Source organism: Nothobranchius furzeri, chromosome 12 (assembly GCF_043380555.1).
Source record: "Nothobranchius furzeri strain GRZ-AD chromosome 12, NfurGRZ-RIMD1, whole genome shotgun sequence".
NCBI classification, from domain to species: Eukaryota; Metazoa; Chordata; class Actinopteri; order Cyprinodontiformes; family Nothobranchiidae; genus Nothobranchius; species Nothobranchius furzeri.
In genome coordinates, this window is record NC_091752.1 from 2,733,875 (window position 1) to 2,749,003 (window position 15,129).

The following is a 15,129-nucleotide window of genomic DNA, read 5'->3' on the forward strand; positions in this document are numbered from 1 at the left end:
CTGACGCCACAGTTATTTCGGTTTGGGAGATGAGGTCATCTCTGCTCTTCAGTCGTATCGACTCCAGACGGCTGTGTGCATGTGCGTTTGTTTTGTTTGTGCGATTCGCACAGAACTTTACCACCTCTATCCTCACAAACCTGTAACCTCTGGGCACTCATACACACCCTACCAGATCTAAACTCACACACACACACACACACTTTGAGGTTAACACAAGAGTGATTCACATAAGATTAATGAATATTTCATGTGAGTAATAAACTTGTCTCCTATGTGCAACCCCAACACCTGAACACAACGTAAGACAATAAGAAGCAGCGTCCTCCTCTCACCTCCTGGTGGTCCTCCTTCTCCTGCAGAGCCCCCAGGCCACATCGGTCTGGCTCACACTGCACGGCCAGGTCCGTCTCCTTCTCCAGGATGTCCAGGCTCAGCCCCTTGCTGCTGCACAAACACTCCTCCACACGAACCGCGAGCCTGGCATGCTGGCGAGGCACAAAGTCGCCGTGAGATTTGACCATCGTTAGCTCATGGCAACTTTAGAGTTCAAAATGTGTTTTCCCACGAGAGGCTAATTGTAAAGTGGCTCTCGTAGGAAATTGAGCCACAGAGTCCCTCTCCTGCCATCGGCGGTACTTGGACGTGTCTACCAAGAATAAACCAAATCAAAAGTAAGAGTCCTGTGAAAGCGGCGGGCCTTTTGAAGCCCGTTTGCTGCACACAGAGACGCTTGCTACCATTATAATTCCAAGAACTTCACCACCATTTAACGTCACGTCCAAACTTTTTAACTTTTAAACCACAAAATAAAAAGCACAGACTTTACTGACCTCAGCTGTTGCTGGTTAAAGCACACAAACATGGCTTGTAGGCCATTTAACGGCCTTGCCATTCATCATCACCTGCCATCTACAGGAAAACGGTTGGAAATAACCGACAAGAGACAAATGGCAACGGCGCAGTCAGTTTTACGGCTATTGAGCTGAACTTTGTTGTGCGCGTAGCTGAGACTCACCCCCATCTGTTAGAAAAATACACAATGAATCACGGGATGGAGTCTGATGATCTGTGTAAGAGGTCATGCAAGAACTTCCAAGTTACTTCCAAGATTCAGCAAAACTGGTGCCATTATTTCCTGTCAAACAATTCATTTTGCTGCTACATTTTTAATCTTACTGTTCATCTTTAAAGTAATTTTGATTCCTGGAAGTGCCCTCGACACCTATTCTACATTGAGTGGCTGCAAAAATCGGATCTAATCAACAAGATCTAGGGGTGCACGAAGCCACGCCCGTTCCCATCCTTGTACCTTGGCCAGCAGCTCCTGAACAGCCTGGTTGTGGCTTTGCGATCGACCTCTTTCCCTCACGGTGTCGTTCAGCATCTCTACAGCCTCTCGAAGCTCTTCCACGGGGTCCCCCAGCGTCTCCATCAGGGCGTCGCCGACGCAACTGCGCCGCAGCTCGAGTAAAGTAGGAGCTGAGGATAGGTCACTGTGGATCGGCTGGTTGTTGAAGGAAGAGACAGAAAAACACACAAACTAAACGATGAAACAGAACACGTGCGTGAAAAGGAGTGACCAAAGCAACGATCTACATGGAGCTTAAAGCTAATCCTTTCGTTTCTGCCTCTGGCTGTGTGTTTAAGACCTGGCAATGGCTATATCGGCCCGACTCCTGGCTCTCCTCCAGCTCCACGCGCTCCAGGAATTCGGTCAGCATGCGTGTGTCCTGCAGCTCTGAGCTCTGCTGGGTCAGAGCACCGAGGACACGATGGTACCTGTGAAAGACAAACAGCAGAGAGACCTGATTTAGCTCAAAGCTGCACCTTAACTGTCCTCCACGTCCTGACATAACTCGTATCACATGACAGACACCACCAGCAGCTTGTGAGATGATTGTTGCCGCGTTGCTCCAGCACCACGTATGTTATCATATATCATGAGCCACATAAACACGTCATTTACTGTAGGGCATGAATGCGCCTCGTGTGTGCAGAGTTCACATATAAAACAACAAAATGTAGGTTTTCTTCAGAATAAATGAGCCTCAAACACAGAGAATTAAATAATGACATCATCAGCTGCTCACCGCATCCTCAAACTCCCCCACCCTGGAAACACTTAACCTGAGACGTTTCCTCGTCTTTGTTATTACATTTCGCTCAGCTTTGTGATCTTTACAGAGTCTGAATTTCTGTTCATGGACATCATGAGTCCAGCAGAGCAGCCAGCACCGGGAGGGTTTACTGAAGGTCCGTGGCAACAAGCTGCTTTTCAGGAGCCAACCAGAGGTCCACCAAAACGTGTGACGGGCGACTCTGACACGTGGTGTTTCAGGTCTGCAGGGTAGACCTAGCTAAGTGCTGCTTGACACACTAAAAATGTATTAGGACCATGGAGAGAGAGGGCTTTATGCCAGCTTGGATAAAAAGGCAACTCGTGAAATCTATGGATGGTTGTATATTCTTGGTTTATGGGGTAAACTCTGCCATATTGGATCGCAAACTTGGTAAACTCAAACCATGACTTGTCGGAAACAGTGACACTTTATTTCCTGACAACAACAAATGGCTAATGGTGACCTTTCCCTCTCCGAGTCGGTAAAACGTACTTTCGCTCCACCTCCTCCATGCGCGCTGGCAGCCCTCGCGTGTGTGGGTGACTGTGGGAGTGAAGGCGGTCCACCTCCTGCCTCAAAGCGCTGAGCTCCAGGCTGCGTGCCGCCACCTCCTTCTCCAGCAGGCAGCTCTCCCTCTCAGCCATGCTCATTGTCTCGGGGTCACCGGCTAAAGCAGACTCCTTCATGGAGAGCTCCACAGACTCCAGCCAGGCCTCTAGGCTGCCAAGGGCTTGGAGCACTTTCACAATCTGTCCAAAACAGAAACAGGAAGTTTGTCCAGTTCAGTAAGTCGTTAAAATGGATTTTCTGTGCATAATCAAATTACATGGAAACTTGTTTTATTTTTCTGTGACCATAAAGCGTGGATCCCCTCTCCAGGTCTCGGGTTCCAGAGCCAATGCAATGTGTCGAGGTGAGTCCGACTATATCTAGCCGGTACCGCTCAACCTCTGCCACAAGCTCCGGCTCCTTCCCCGCCAGCGAGGTGACGTTCCATGTCCCAAAAACTAGTTTCCTTGTCCGGGGATTGGACCGCCAAGGCTCCCGCCTTGGTCTGCCACCCGATTCACATTGCACCGGACCCTTCATGTTCCTCCTGCGGGTGGTGGGTCCACAGTTGGACGAGCCCATGTATCCGGTTCGGGCTGGGCCCGGCCGGGCCCCATGGGCGAAAGCCCGGCCACCAGGCACTCGCTCACGGGCCCCAACCCCAGGCCTGGCTCCAGGGTGGGACCCCGGTAACCCTCCGGGCCGGGTACTCCGACTCTTCGTTTTCACCGCCATGAAAGATCCTTCGAACCGTTCTTTGTCTCACCCTTCACCTAAGACCAATTTGTCATGGGAGACCCTACCAGGGGCACTAAGTGCCCCAGGCAACATAGCTCCTAGGATCATTAGGGCACTCAAACTCCTCCACCACGATAAGGTGACGGTTCAAGGAGAAGACCGGAATAGGGTGGCTTGCCACCTCCGGGTCGGGGGAGAGGTCCTACCTCAAGTGGAGGAGTTTAAGTATCTCGGGGTCTTGTTCACGAGTGAGGGTAGGAGGGATCGGGAGATCGACAGGCGGATTGGTTCGGCATCTGCAGTGATGCGGACGCTGAGCCGATCTGTCGTGGGGAAGAGGGAGCTGAGCCAGAAAGCCAGGCTCTCGATTTACCGGTCGATCTACGTCCCAATCCTCACCTATGGTCATGAGCTTTGGGTAATAACCGAAAGAACGAGATCGCGGATACAAGCGGCCGAAATGAGTTTCCTCCGTAGGGTGGCCGGGCTCAGCCTTAGAGATAGGGTGAGGAGCTCGGACATTCGGGAGGGACTCGGAGTAGAACCGCTGCTCCTCCGGATCGAAAGGAGCCAGTTGAGGTGGTTTGGGCATCTGGTCAGGATGCCTCCTGGACGCCTCCCTGGGGAGGTGTTTCGGGCATGTCCTGCCGGCAGAAGGCCCCCGGGTCGACCCAGGACACGTTGGAGAAGTTACATCTCCAATCTGGTCCGGGAACGCCTTGGGGTCCTGCCGGAGGAGCTGGTGGACAAGGCCGGGGAGAGGACGGCCTGGAGCTCCCTAGTTGGGATGCTGCCCCCGCGACCCGGACCCGGATAAGCGGAGGAAGACGAGACGAGACATAAAGCGTGGATTTCTGACTCAAACTCATAACTGTCAGACTAAAATTGTGAACACACACTCCAGGTTATGGCTAGACACAAAAGTGATAAATTCATGCGGAATAATCCACAAACATGGACGTAATTTTCACTTTGGAAGTGGGGGGGACACGGGGTGGGGGGTATCTTTACAGTATGCTCTAATAGGAAACAGGCTTCAACACAAACAGTTGTTTTCTGCTTGGTCCTAGAGCTCAACCAGTGTCAATTTAATATAGCGTAATATTGTTTTTGGATGGTAAAAAGTGCAGGGGTCAAAACTTGACTTTGGAAAAAGTGGGGGGGGGACATGTCCCCCCTGTCCCCCCCCCAAAAAATTACGTCCATGTCCACAAAAGCTAGGAATTTCCTTCAGAACAGTTTGAGCTGGGTGGATATCTGGTCAAAGATGCTTTATGAATATTACCCTGAAGCCCAGCTTCTCTGAGGCCTGCAGGAATGCAGCATTCCTCTGGTGCCTCCTTCTCAGCTCTTCCCACAAGGCCTCCAACTGGCTGAGAAACTCCTCGATCTTGGCGCTGCCTGGGTGCTGAGCACGGACCAGACCATGGCCCTCCTGTGGAAGAGGTTTCAGACCAAGGAACTTCTAGACTTCATATTGTAAAATGTTGGTGAATCTTGGCAAAATCTCCTTTTTTGGACCGACACTTAAACAAGACATGCAAAGATTCCCCTTTTCAGGAAAATTTCTGTCAGGGATGTTTGATTTGGTTTACCCTTTTGACCACCTCGATCCTGGCTCTGTTGTTGAGAATTTCCCGTTCGAGAGCATGCTGACGCCTCTTGGCTGCTTCCAAACCTTCCAAGTTGGCAATGGAGCACACCTGTGTTGCCATGGAGACATTGTCTTTGAGCCAGGACAAAGTCTGAGAAGTACGTGAGGGCAAAGAAGGAAATACCAACAGATGAGTAAAGGGTAGAACACCATACATTAAATTTATCCACCAAACTGAGAGGAAACATCTACATGTCTACTTTCTCCTTCTAGTTACTAAATCTGACTGGAATAAATACTGAGAATCTGCAACATACTGGTCACCTAAGAACCTAATATTTATATAATACATCAGAATGTCATTAAAACTGATCAGATGAATTGTGATGAAGTGCAAAGTCCCTCTGTAAAGAAAAGTTCCTCTGCACACACTTTGACAAGATTTTTGGGTCTAGCTTCAAGAAGAGCATTAAAGGCCACCCCTGTCCAAGAAAAAGCACCAGGGACAGAATGATATTCTGCAAGAGGTCTGGGGGTTTTACTGCTTAGGACTGGGGGGAATTATCTTTTCAGATGAATCTACTTTGCAACTTATTGGAACGTCCAGGAGAAGGATTGCCATGAAAAGAGAATGGTGCCAAAACATCATCCAAGAGGAGCTCCTCTTCCCAACCACTCACGTAAATTAGTTTTTACACTTGTGCCATTCTCCAGTTAATATATGTGTATGCATATAACATATTCATATCAGATAGAGTTGTGGTCACCTTGTCAGCAGATACAGTGAACTTCTGAAGCTGCTGGTGGCCTCGTGGAGCTGTTGGAAGCTCGGGCTCTGCTTTCAGCTTTCTGCAACAAGGAACCACCGACTTGTTATTTCTGTCACATTTCTTATGGATTATGACTTATTCTATGGCAGACAAATAGTGAATTCAGCCTGAATAATCACCTTTCTCCCTTCAGTGGATGTCCGTTGATGGCATCATTTGCACAGAATGAACCATCTCTTTTTGGCGATAATGAGTGGTTCGTCAGTTGCTGCTCTTGGCCTTGGATGCTCTGAGTTTGCCTTCCAATCTCACAGTCAGCAGTACCCTGTAAACATCAAATCCTCCAGAAATCAAAATAAAAGTCCTAAACTTTGTCAACACAAACATATTTCCCTTCTTCTGTTTGTGACAGGGCTGCATGAATTTAAAATATAGTTTTAAAGGTTTGCTGAGTTCATCAAGAATACCCTAAAGCACATGTGTCAGACAATAGGCTGGCCCGCGGAGCATTTTTATGTGGTCCGCGAGATAAATATCAAAAATATATTAAAACTGGCCAGCTGGCCGATTTTACCGTAAAGACTACAACTCCCATGATGCTTTGCGGCGTTAACGTGGAGCCAAAGCGCCCCCTCCTTTGTGTTTTTTCCAGCGCCTGCTGCCGGTGTCTGCAGCTCCGCTGTCTCGGACAAACTAAACACTCCTCTCACTCAGCGCCGAGTTCACTCAGCTATTTTCTGACGTTGAAGCCCAGAAACGGAGATTCTAGCCGCTCAGTAACGTTTTCACGACTGAAAGAGAAAGTTTTCCAACTAACGTCCAGACAGAGCTGATGTAACTCCAGCGAGCAGCGACACGCTCAAACCAGCACGACTCTGTGGCTGCTGTAGTTTTTATTTTTCCTCCCCGACACACAACAACGTGGTCAAGCTGCTCAGACGTGTTCATCAGCACAAACCTATGTGAGCACCTGTTGTCATCTAATGTTGTCATTATTATGATGAAGATGAACAAAACAACAGGAGTCTCCTCCTCAGCTCAGATCAACCCCATAATGCAGGTATCTGGCTGGAACAGGTGAGCATCACAGTAAACCAGTGGAGCAAACTGAGCTTTAAATATGTTGGTTTGATGCTCTTTTTCTGCTCCAAAACAGGAAAGTTAACAGGTGAGATGTTGCATTTTCATTTAAGATAAAATGATATTTTTATTTTGTTGTTGGCCCGTGAGAAAAGATTTAACCTACAGTAAACAGGAAGTGGAAAGGCTGCAGATAGATGAATAGAATAGAAAATCCCTTTATTGTTCCTCAGTGGGGAAAGCTAGATGTCACAGCAGCGATGACACGTATTACAGGAGAAAAAAAGGAGAATAAAAAATAAGAAAAATGAATAAACAAGAAAACATAAATCCTGAGTAGATTTTAAAAATGCTGATGTTACCACAAGTAATGAATACCACTGATGTGTTTTATTTAAAACTGACTTGCTCGTGTGTAATTTGGTTATTCCACATTCAGTGTTGATGCAGAAATATGTTCGTTTCCAAATTAAAAGGTTCAGAATTGCATACATGTCGATAAAAAAAATGTGCAAATTTGCCGTCACTTTTTCAAAAAATATTAAGTTCGGCCCTCGACTCCGTCCCAGAGTTTTATTTCGGCCCCGTGTGAGTTTGAGTTTGACACCCCTGGACTAAAGTGTGTTTTCTGTTAAAAATCGTTAACTGAAATAATAAATATGGCACCAGAAGTTGAATCCTTTTAAAAACCGTCATGGGTGGCACATAGACACCAGCAGTTGAACATATGCTACGGTACTTTGCTATACATGAAATAAAGCCCCATTTTATTTCCTCTGCTCACTTAAGCAGCTGTGTTTTTTTAGCATTAGACAGGGATTTCCATACCTATCCTCTTTGGCTCTTCCAGGGTTATGCAGCTGTTTTTAGTAAGGTCAGTACCCTGGCTATGGACCTTGTCTGTGTGCAGGAATACATATATTAGAGACGTCAACAGCCACTAAGCTACTTTTACTACCACGTGATCGCTTTAAAGGGCAGCCAAAGGCCCCTCAGCAGGGTTGTCAAATGAAGGCATGTTTCTGGAGCATAATGATGGCTGGGTTTTCAGCAGGGAAGAAAAAATACATGAATTTGGCTGCATGCTTGCTTAGTATGAGGATTGCTGTAAAGTCTCTGACACAAGTCAGTGACTCGATACAACCTGCTGTGTTCCTTCTACAGAAAACTTTGAACTAAGTGGCATAATGAACAGAATTCAGTGCACTGATAAGTAGATGACAGTTGTTGGGATTTGATGCTATTTAAATAATTAAAAAAGGATTATTTATCTTCTTGACTACAATGTAAAAAAAACAAACAGTCATGTCCCTTTTTGTTTTACTTTCCAATATGTCTTTTCTAACTTTTATCTGCTGATTTTCCCTCTTTTGTGTGTCTCTTTATGTTCTGCTATCAAGTGATGTCAGCTAAGAACTATCACTTAGCACCAAGCCCATCTGGTGTCCAGCTCCAACATCTGGCTGCAATTAGCCAAAGTAACAGAAGACTGCCGCGCCAGCCCCTAGAAACAAGATTCTGCACTACTGCTAACACAAAGGTACTGATGTTGGGCTGACAGTGGCACAGGAGTTAAGTGCTCTCCCAGTAATCGGAAGGTTGCAGGTTCAAGCCCCACTCAGTTTTTCGCTGTCGTGTCCTTGGGTGAGACACTTAACCCGCTGGTGGTGGTTGGAGGGACCGGTGGCGCCTGTGCTCGGCAGCCTGGCCTCTGTAAGTGCTCCCCAGGGCAGCTGTAGCTACATCGTAGCTCATCCCCACCAGGGTGTGAATGGGTGAATGACTGATTGTGTTGTAAAGTGCTTTGGGGGGTTCCAGGACTCTAGAAGGAGCTGTATCAAATACAGGCCATTTACCATGTAGAGATTACAGGCTGTTGCATGGGCACTGTGACCTCTACAGCGTTCTTTTATCACAGCAGACAGTAAGAAAAATAGTTAGAGAAGTGTGCAAATAAGGGATGTAAGAAAATATGTAAACACAGAATTATTGCAATATTTCTTGTTACGATATGAAATTGATATTTAAAATCAGTGAATTAAATATTCATATTGAAACATTTGTCATATTTTTTATGTGTTGTGCAGTTCAAACTCCCTCTGCTAGGTGGCAGCAGTTTTTACCACCTTTATTCTGGATGTGTCTAGGAAGTGTCTCGCCTGATTTTTCTAATTAAATTTAGTTGAACATATCTGGCTTATAGTATCTGAATAAATCGTCACTCCTGTTTTGTGATATGTGTCGTATCAGATTCTTGCTAAAGCTGGTCCAAGTGGCTGGGGAGAGGGAAGTCTGGGCCTGTCAACTTAGGCCTAGTCCACACGTAGCCGGGTTTTTTTTTAAATGAATATCCGGCCCTCCAAAAACTTGCATCCACACCACCTCGTTTTAAAAAATACTCCGTCCACACGTACCCGGATAAATACGTTGTTAAGGACATGCCAGACCTGTAGGCGGCAGTACTTCCCCCGTTCTTAACCTCGTCCTTCATCTGTGGTCTTCCGCAAGGAGCAGTAATTCCGCTTGCAAAAACAAACAAGCAAAAAGCGCTTGGACAATTGATAAAGCGAGCGCAGCTCTGAGGGCATCCATGCTGTCGGCTAGCATAAACACAGGTCGCACACGTGATGTCAGCATTTTTTTGTCGCGGAAAGTGACGTTGCGGACCTTAAAACTCCGGTTTTGTCTGTCCACACGCAGACACCCAAAACGGAGAAAACGCAGATCTTCACTTTGGCCGGAGTTTTTAAAAAGATCCGTTTTCGTGTGAAAAAACTCCGTTTTCGTGTGGATGACAGGCCAAAACGTAGAAAAATATCTACGTTTTGGCAGATCCCCGGCTACGTGTGGACAGGGCCTCAGGCTACTGCCCCGCGACCCGACTCCGGATAAGTGCATGAAAATGGATGGATGGATGGGTGGTAGAAAAATAAAAAATGACTGCTCTTGCTCTTCTAACTGTTGGTTGTGCTTGGCACCATTTGGCCACTGGGCTCCACATTTTGTTTGGCGACATTTTTTTAACCTCTCCATAACTAGTAACACGTAAAAATCCCACAGACTGCACATCCAGGCAGTTCTCAGCTCCTTGTGCAACAAAGTTTAACTCAGGACAGCGATGCCAACAAGCTCGGCATCCGTGAACAGAAGAAGAATCAGTCTCAGTGGTGTTACAGGTGCGGACGTCACAGAGCCACTAGGAGACAGAAACACCAGCAGAGAAATAAAACCGAACCAAAGTAAGATGATGAAATTTTCTCTTCTGAAATAATTGGACAGTTTCTCCAAGCCAAGGAGACCGAAATGTCTTATAGCCACTGCGGGCTCACAGAACCACACAAGGTGCTAACTTAAAGGCTAAATATACACATCATCAATGGTTTTTAACATAGTGCATACCAGAGGTGTGGACTCGAGTCACATGACTTGAGTCAGACTCGAGTCTTTATTTTGGCTTAATAAAATCTATAAGACTTACGACTTGACTCGAACTTCAGTGACTTGCAATCGACTTGCATCGGTTGACTTGATGATGACTTGAGCATATTTGATAATTTAGCACAAAAGTGGCACGACATGGACAAAAATCATAAATCATTCTTCGTTCTGGGGTTGATCTTGTTCTGCTAGATGCAGCAGCACTTTGTTTAGAATCAGTTTCAGTTGCACTTTCTGCTTGTTTCAGCAAATAAATGAAGCTTTAATACAAGAATTTATTTATTATCATTGTCATTAAATTGAAGTTGGGCAGATGACTTGATTATGACTTGAAACTTTAAAGTTAAGGACTTGGACTTTACTTGGACTTCCACGTCATTGACTTTGGACTCAACTTGGACTTGGTTGTCTTTGACTTGGACTTGACTCAAGACTTGACTGGAAATACTTGTGATTTACTTGTAACTTGCAAAGCAGTGACTTGGTAACACCTCTGGCGCATACTTTCTGGATACTTTGCCTTCCAAATGAGCTAAAATCATTCAGGTTTATGAGCAGTAATGGAGGAACTATACAAGCACCACATGCTCAGTAAAGTTCCGGTTCCGGTTGAGTGAACGCTGGCGCGTCTCGCTGCCGCTGCTCGCTGGCAAACAAACTTTTTGTATTTTTTTTTCTTCTTTTTCACCCTGGTCACATCCCTGTGTCGGTGAAAACTCATTTTCACCTACCTGCTCAGCTTGCGTTCTGGTTGCACATCACCACCTCCCTGCTCCACTCCATAATGTGGTCCAGCAGGATTTCTGTGTGCCTCGCACTGGCCTGGATCATCCTGTCGCTCATTCTTCTGTCCGTGGATGGCCTTCTCCAGTACTCGGCGGCGGAGCTCTTCAACCTCCGCTTTCGCTACTCCGGATCTCCACCACCAGCTCTGTGCCTCTTCCCCGACATCACCTTCCAGCCTCGCCGTCGGTATATCCATCGGGGGTCCCGGCGGAACCTCCATCTCGACGGCTCCAAAGGAATACCCTCCTTCTGGTCCACGACTAGCCGGCGGCTACCCAGGAATACCTGCCGAGCTGCCGACTCCAGCGTGTTAGCCCGGCTGGCTAGTCGGACTAATGCTCCTGTCGCCAGGGACTTCCGCACTGCTAATTTTGGTCTTCTCAACATTCGCTCCCTCTCTGGTAAAGGACATCTCCTCCAAGATACCATCAGTGACCATAAGCTAGACTTTCTTTGTCTGAACGAAACATGGCAACAACCCAGCGATTTCTCACAACTCAATGACTGTACTCCTCCCGGATTTGTTTACCTCTCCAAACCCCGTGGGTCGGGCCGCGGCGGTGGTCTCGCGATACTGTATCGCGAGACTTGGAAGGTCCTTCCCGTAAACCTTCCTCCTCTCACCACTCTGGAATGCCTCGCCTGTCAACTCTCCGGCCCGACCCCCACAATAATTGTCACTGTTTATCGTCCCCCCAAGTTCAGCCCTGAGTTTTTAAATGAACTCTCTGCTCTTTTATCCCATCTGTCCGCCCTTTCCCCAAATGTAATTTTACTTGGTGATTTTAATATTCATATGGACAATATGGCCCTCCCCCTCAGCAAAGACTTCTCCTCATCTTTGGACAGCCTCAGTTTTCATCAATATGCCAATTTTCCCACTCACATTAAAGGTCACACCCTGGATTTAATCTGCTGCTCCGGCCTGACCCCCTCCAACTGTACAGCTGACCCGCTCCCTTTCACGGACCACTTCCTCATCTCCTTTTCTGTTCCCCTCCGTCTCTCCATCATCAAGTCACCACGTATCATTTCTTTTCGTAATATTAAGGACATTGATCTAGCCTCCCTGTCCTCCAGTTTTGCCACCTTGACCCCTAACTTGTCCTCTACTCCCGATGATCTTGTCATTCAGTACAATAACGGTCTGGTTTCTATCCTTAATTCATTTGCTCCCATCAAATCCCGCTCTGTATATTTTACTCGGTCTGCTCCATGGTTCACCCCTGCCCTTCGCTCCTTGAAAGCTACCAACCGGAGGCTTGAAAGACTCTACAAGAAAACCGGTCTCACCATCCATAAAGACTTATATTCTGCTCAGATTTCTCTCTACAAGGACTCCATCTCCCATGCCAAATCTCAGTATTACTCCGGTCTCATCTCGTCCAACTCCAGCAACACTAAAACATTATTTTCCATCATGAACAGCATTTTTCAGCCTCCCGACTCCTTACCCATCCATCTTTACTCTTCAGAAACCTGTAACTCTCTCCTTCAGTTTTTTAATGAGAAGGTCAATAGAATCCATCTCTCTTTACCTCATTCCTCCCCTCCCTCTCCTGATTTATTTGAACCCACCATTCCGTTCTCCTCCTTTGAACTTCCCCATCCCTCAGAAATATTAGATTACATCACCAAATCCAAACCTTCCACCTGTCAACTGGACCCTATTCCAACTGTTTTAGTTAAATCCTGCCTTTCTTCTCTGCTCCCTTTTATAACAGCCATTATTCATTCCTCACTATCCTCTGGTACGGTCCCATCCCTATTCAAATCCGCTTCAGTCAGCCCTATTCTAAAAAAACCTGGTTTAGATCCCAATGATTTCAATAACCTCCGTCCCATTTCCCATCTTCCCTTCATTTCCAAAGTCCTTGAGAAAACTGTTGCATCTCAGCTCCATTCACATCTCACCCGCAATAACCTTTATGAACAGTTTCAGTCTGGCTTCCGTCCCCACCACAGCACAGAAACAGCTCTCATCAAGATCACTAACGACCTACTCATTGCTGCTGATTCTGGTTTAATCTCTATTCTTATTCTCCTCGATCTGAGTGCGGCCTTTGACACCATTTCTCATCCCATCCTCCTTAATAGACTCTATTCCTTAGGCATCACTCACACCCCCCTCCGCTGGTTTCAATCTTACCTTACTGGCCGCACTCAGTTCATCCAGTTAAAATCCTTTACCTCAGAACCCTCCCCAGTCAAGTCAGGTGTGCCCCAGGGCTCTGTCCTGGGGCCCCTCCTCTTCATAGTATATCTCCTCCCTATCGGCAAAATCTTCCGCAAATTCAATATCCAGTTTCACTGCTTTGCAGATGACACCCAGCTCTACATTTCCAGTAAGCCCAACTCAACTCTCCCACCATCCTCCCTTACACTCTGCCTCTCTGAAATCAAATCATGGTTCACCTCTAATTTCCTCAAACTCAACGGCAATAAAACTGAACTTCTTCTAGTTGGCACTAACTCCACCCTCTCAACATCTGACAGCTTTTCTTTAACTATTGACAGTGCCACAGTCTCCCCCTCACCTCATGTCAAGAGTCTGGGTGTCATTCTCGACAGCTCCCTTTCTTTTCAGGCTCACATTAATAACTTAATTCGGTCAGCATACTTCCATCTACGTTCCATAAACCGTCTTCGTCCCTCACTGACCCCTCACACTGCCGCCATTCTCGTCCACAGCCTCGTCACCTCCCGTCTCGACTATTGCAATTCACTTCTTTATGGTCTCCCCAACAAACTCCTTCATAAACTGCAACTGGTCCAGAATTCAGCAGCCCGTATTATCACCAGAACCCCTTCCTTTCACCACATCACGCCGGTTCTCCAGCAGCTCCACTGGCTCCCAGTTAAATTCAGGCCCATCTTCAAAATTCTCCTCCATACATTCAAAGCAATCCACAACCTCTCTCCTCCATATATCTCAGACCTTATAAGTATTCACACCCCGTCCCGTTCACTCAGATCTTCTTCTTCCATCCATCTTGCGGTTCCTTCTGCCCGTCTCGCTACCATGGGGAGCAGAGCTTTCAGCCGCTCTGCTCCTCGACTCTGGAACTCACTTCCCCCAGACATCAGGAACATCGACAGTTTTACCCTTTTCCAATCAAAACTCAAAACACATATGTTTAAATCTGCCTACAACCTCTGATTTTATTGAAATGTTTCTCTCTGTTTTTTCTTCTTTGGGTTTTATTATTGTTTTATTGTATTTTATTACGTGTTTTGTGTAAAGTGACCTTGGGTGTCCTGAAAGGCGCTTTGAAATAAAATGTATTATTATTATTATTATTATTAAAGGGTCAGCTGCCTACAGAATGACAAATGGTCCGCATGCTTTACTGATTATTCAGTTAGCCAAAAGTGAACCACAGGATATTTGTTTATTTAGTAATCATTAATTAATACATTTATAGGCCAATATCTTTTCTATTATGCAATAAAATGAAATATTTAATTACCCTGGCCCACCGTTCAACCACTCTGTACGGGCATAACTTGATATTTTCAATGGAAGCATGTGTGAGTCCTGAGCCAGGATAAACTATACCCCGAAGAGCTCTTCCTGTGATGCCTAAAGAGGAATATAGAGTTCTTTTGAGGTTACGGAGAAGAAAACCAAAAACAAGGCAAAGGGGACATTTTATGCAAAACTCACCTTTTGCGTCCTTTTGCTTTGCCATGTGGGTCTCTACTGCCTCTATAAACACTCCAAACGCGAAGAAAAAACACCCTTTTTTTTTCTCAGGGTTCGATTTGAGGAAAAATGCACCTAAAACAGACTGTTTCAAAAATTCCCTGTTTGTGATGTCACAAACAAAGAAAGTAGAATAGGACCACCTCTCATATGTATAAGAGAGCTGCTGCTGGAAGAGCAGCGGGGCTACTCTGAGCCCCTCCCGCATATCGGGGCTTCTCGGCTCATAACAGCCTGAGTGGAGGAGAGGTGGGCGTGGCCAGCTGCTGTGTGTTATCTTTCTTTTTCTTTTCCCATTTTTTGAATTTCAATTTTTACTTCCTCCAATTTTATGAATTTTTATTT

General features: G+C 46.3%; 1 protein-coding gene across 5 annotated transcripts in view; it reads right to left on the reverse strand.

The window, feature by feature from the left end:
- The window catches only part of LOC107375418 (spectrin beta chain, non-erythrocytic 1), a 45,747-nt gene that overhangs the window by 14,019 nt on the left and 16,599 nt on the right, over window positions 1-15,129 (reverse strand). For 4 of the 5 annotated variants that reach the window (XM_070542146.1, XM_015943936.3, XM_070542148.1 and 1 more), the window contains 8 exons: window positions 5,954-6,099; window positions 5,772-5,853; window positions 5,006-5,155; window positions 4,696-4,845; window positions 2,616-2,872; window positions 1,653-1,782; window positions 1,313-1,507; window positions 336-488 (listed from right to left, as the gene is read on the reverse strand). In XM_070542146.1, coding sequence (XP_070398247.1) covers window positions 336-488; window positions 1,313-1,507; window positions 1,653-1,782; window positions 2,616-2,872; window positions 4,696-4,845; window positions 5,006-5,155; window positions 5,772-5,853; window positions 5,954-6,099 — 1,263 coding nt within the window. The remainder of the gene's footprint in view (window positions 1-335; window positions 489-1,312; window positions 1,508-1,652; window positions 1,783-2,615; window positions 2,873-4,695; window positions 4,846-5,005; window positions 5,156-5,771; window positions 5,854-5,953; window positions 6,100-15,129) is intronic. The other variant, XM_070542145.1, reaches the window with a different exon arrangement.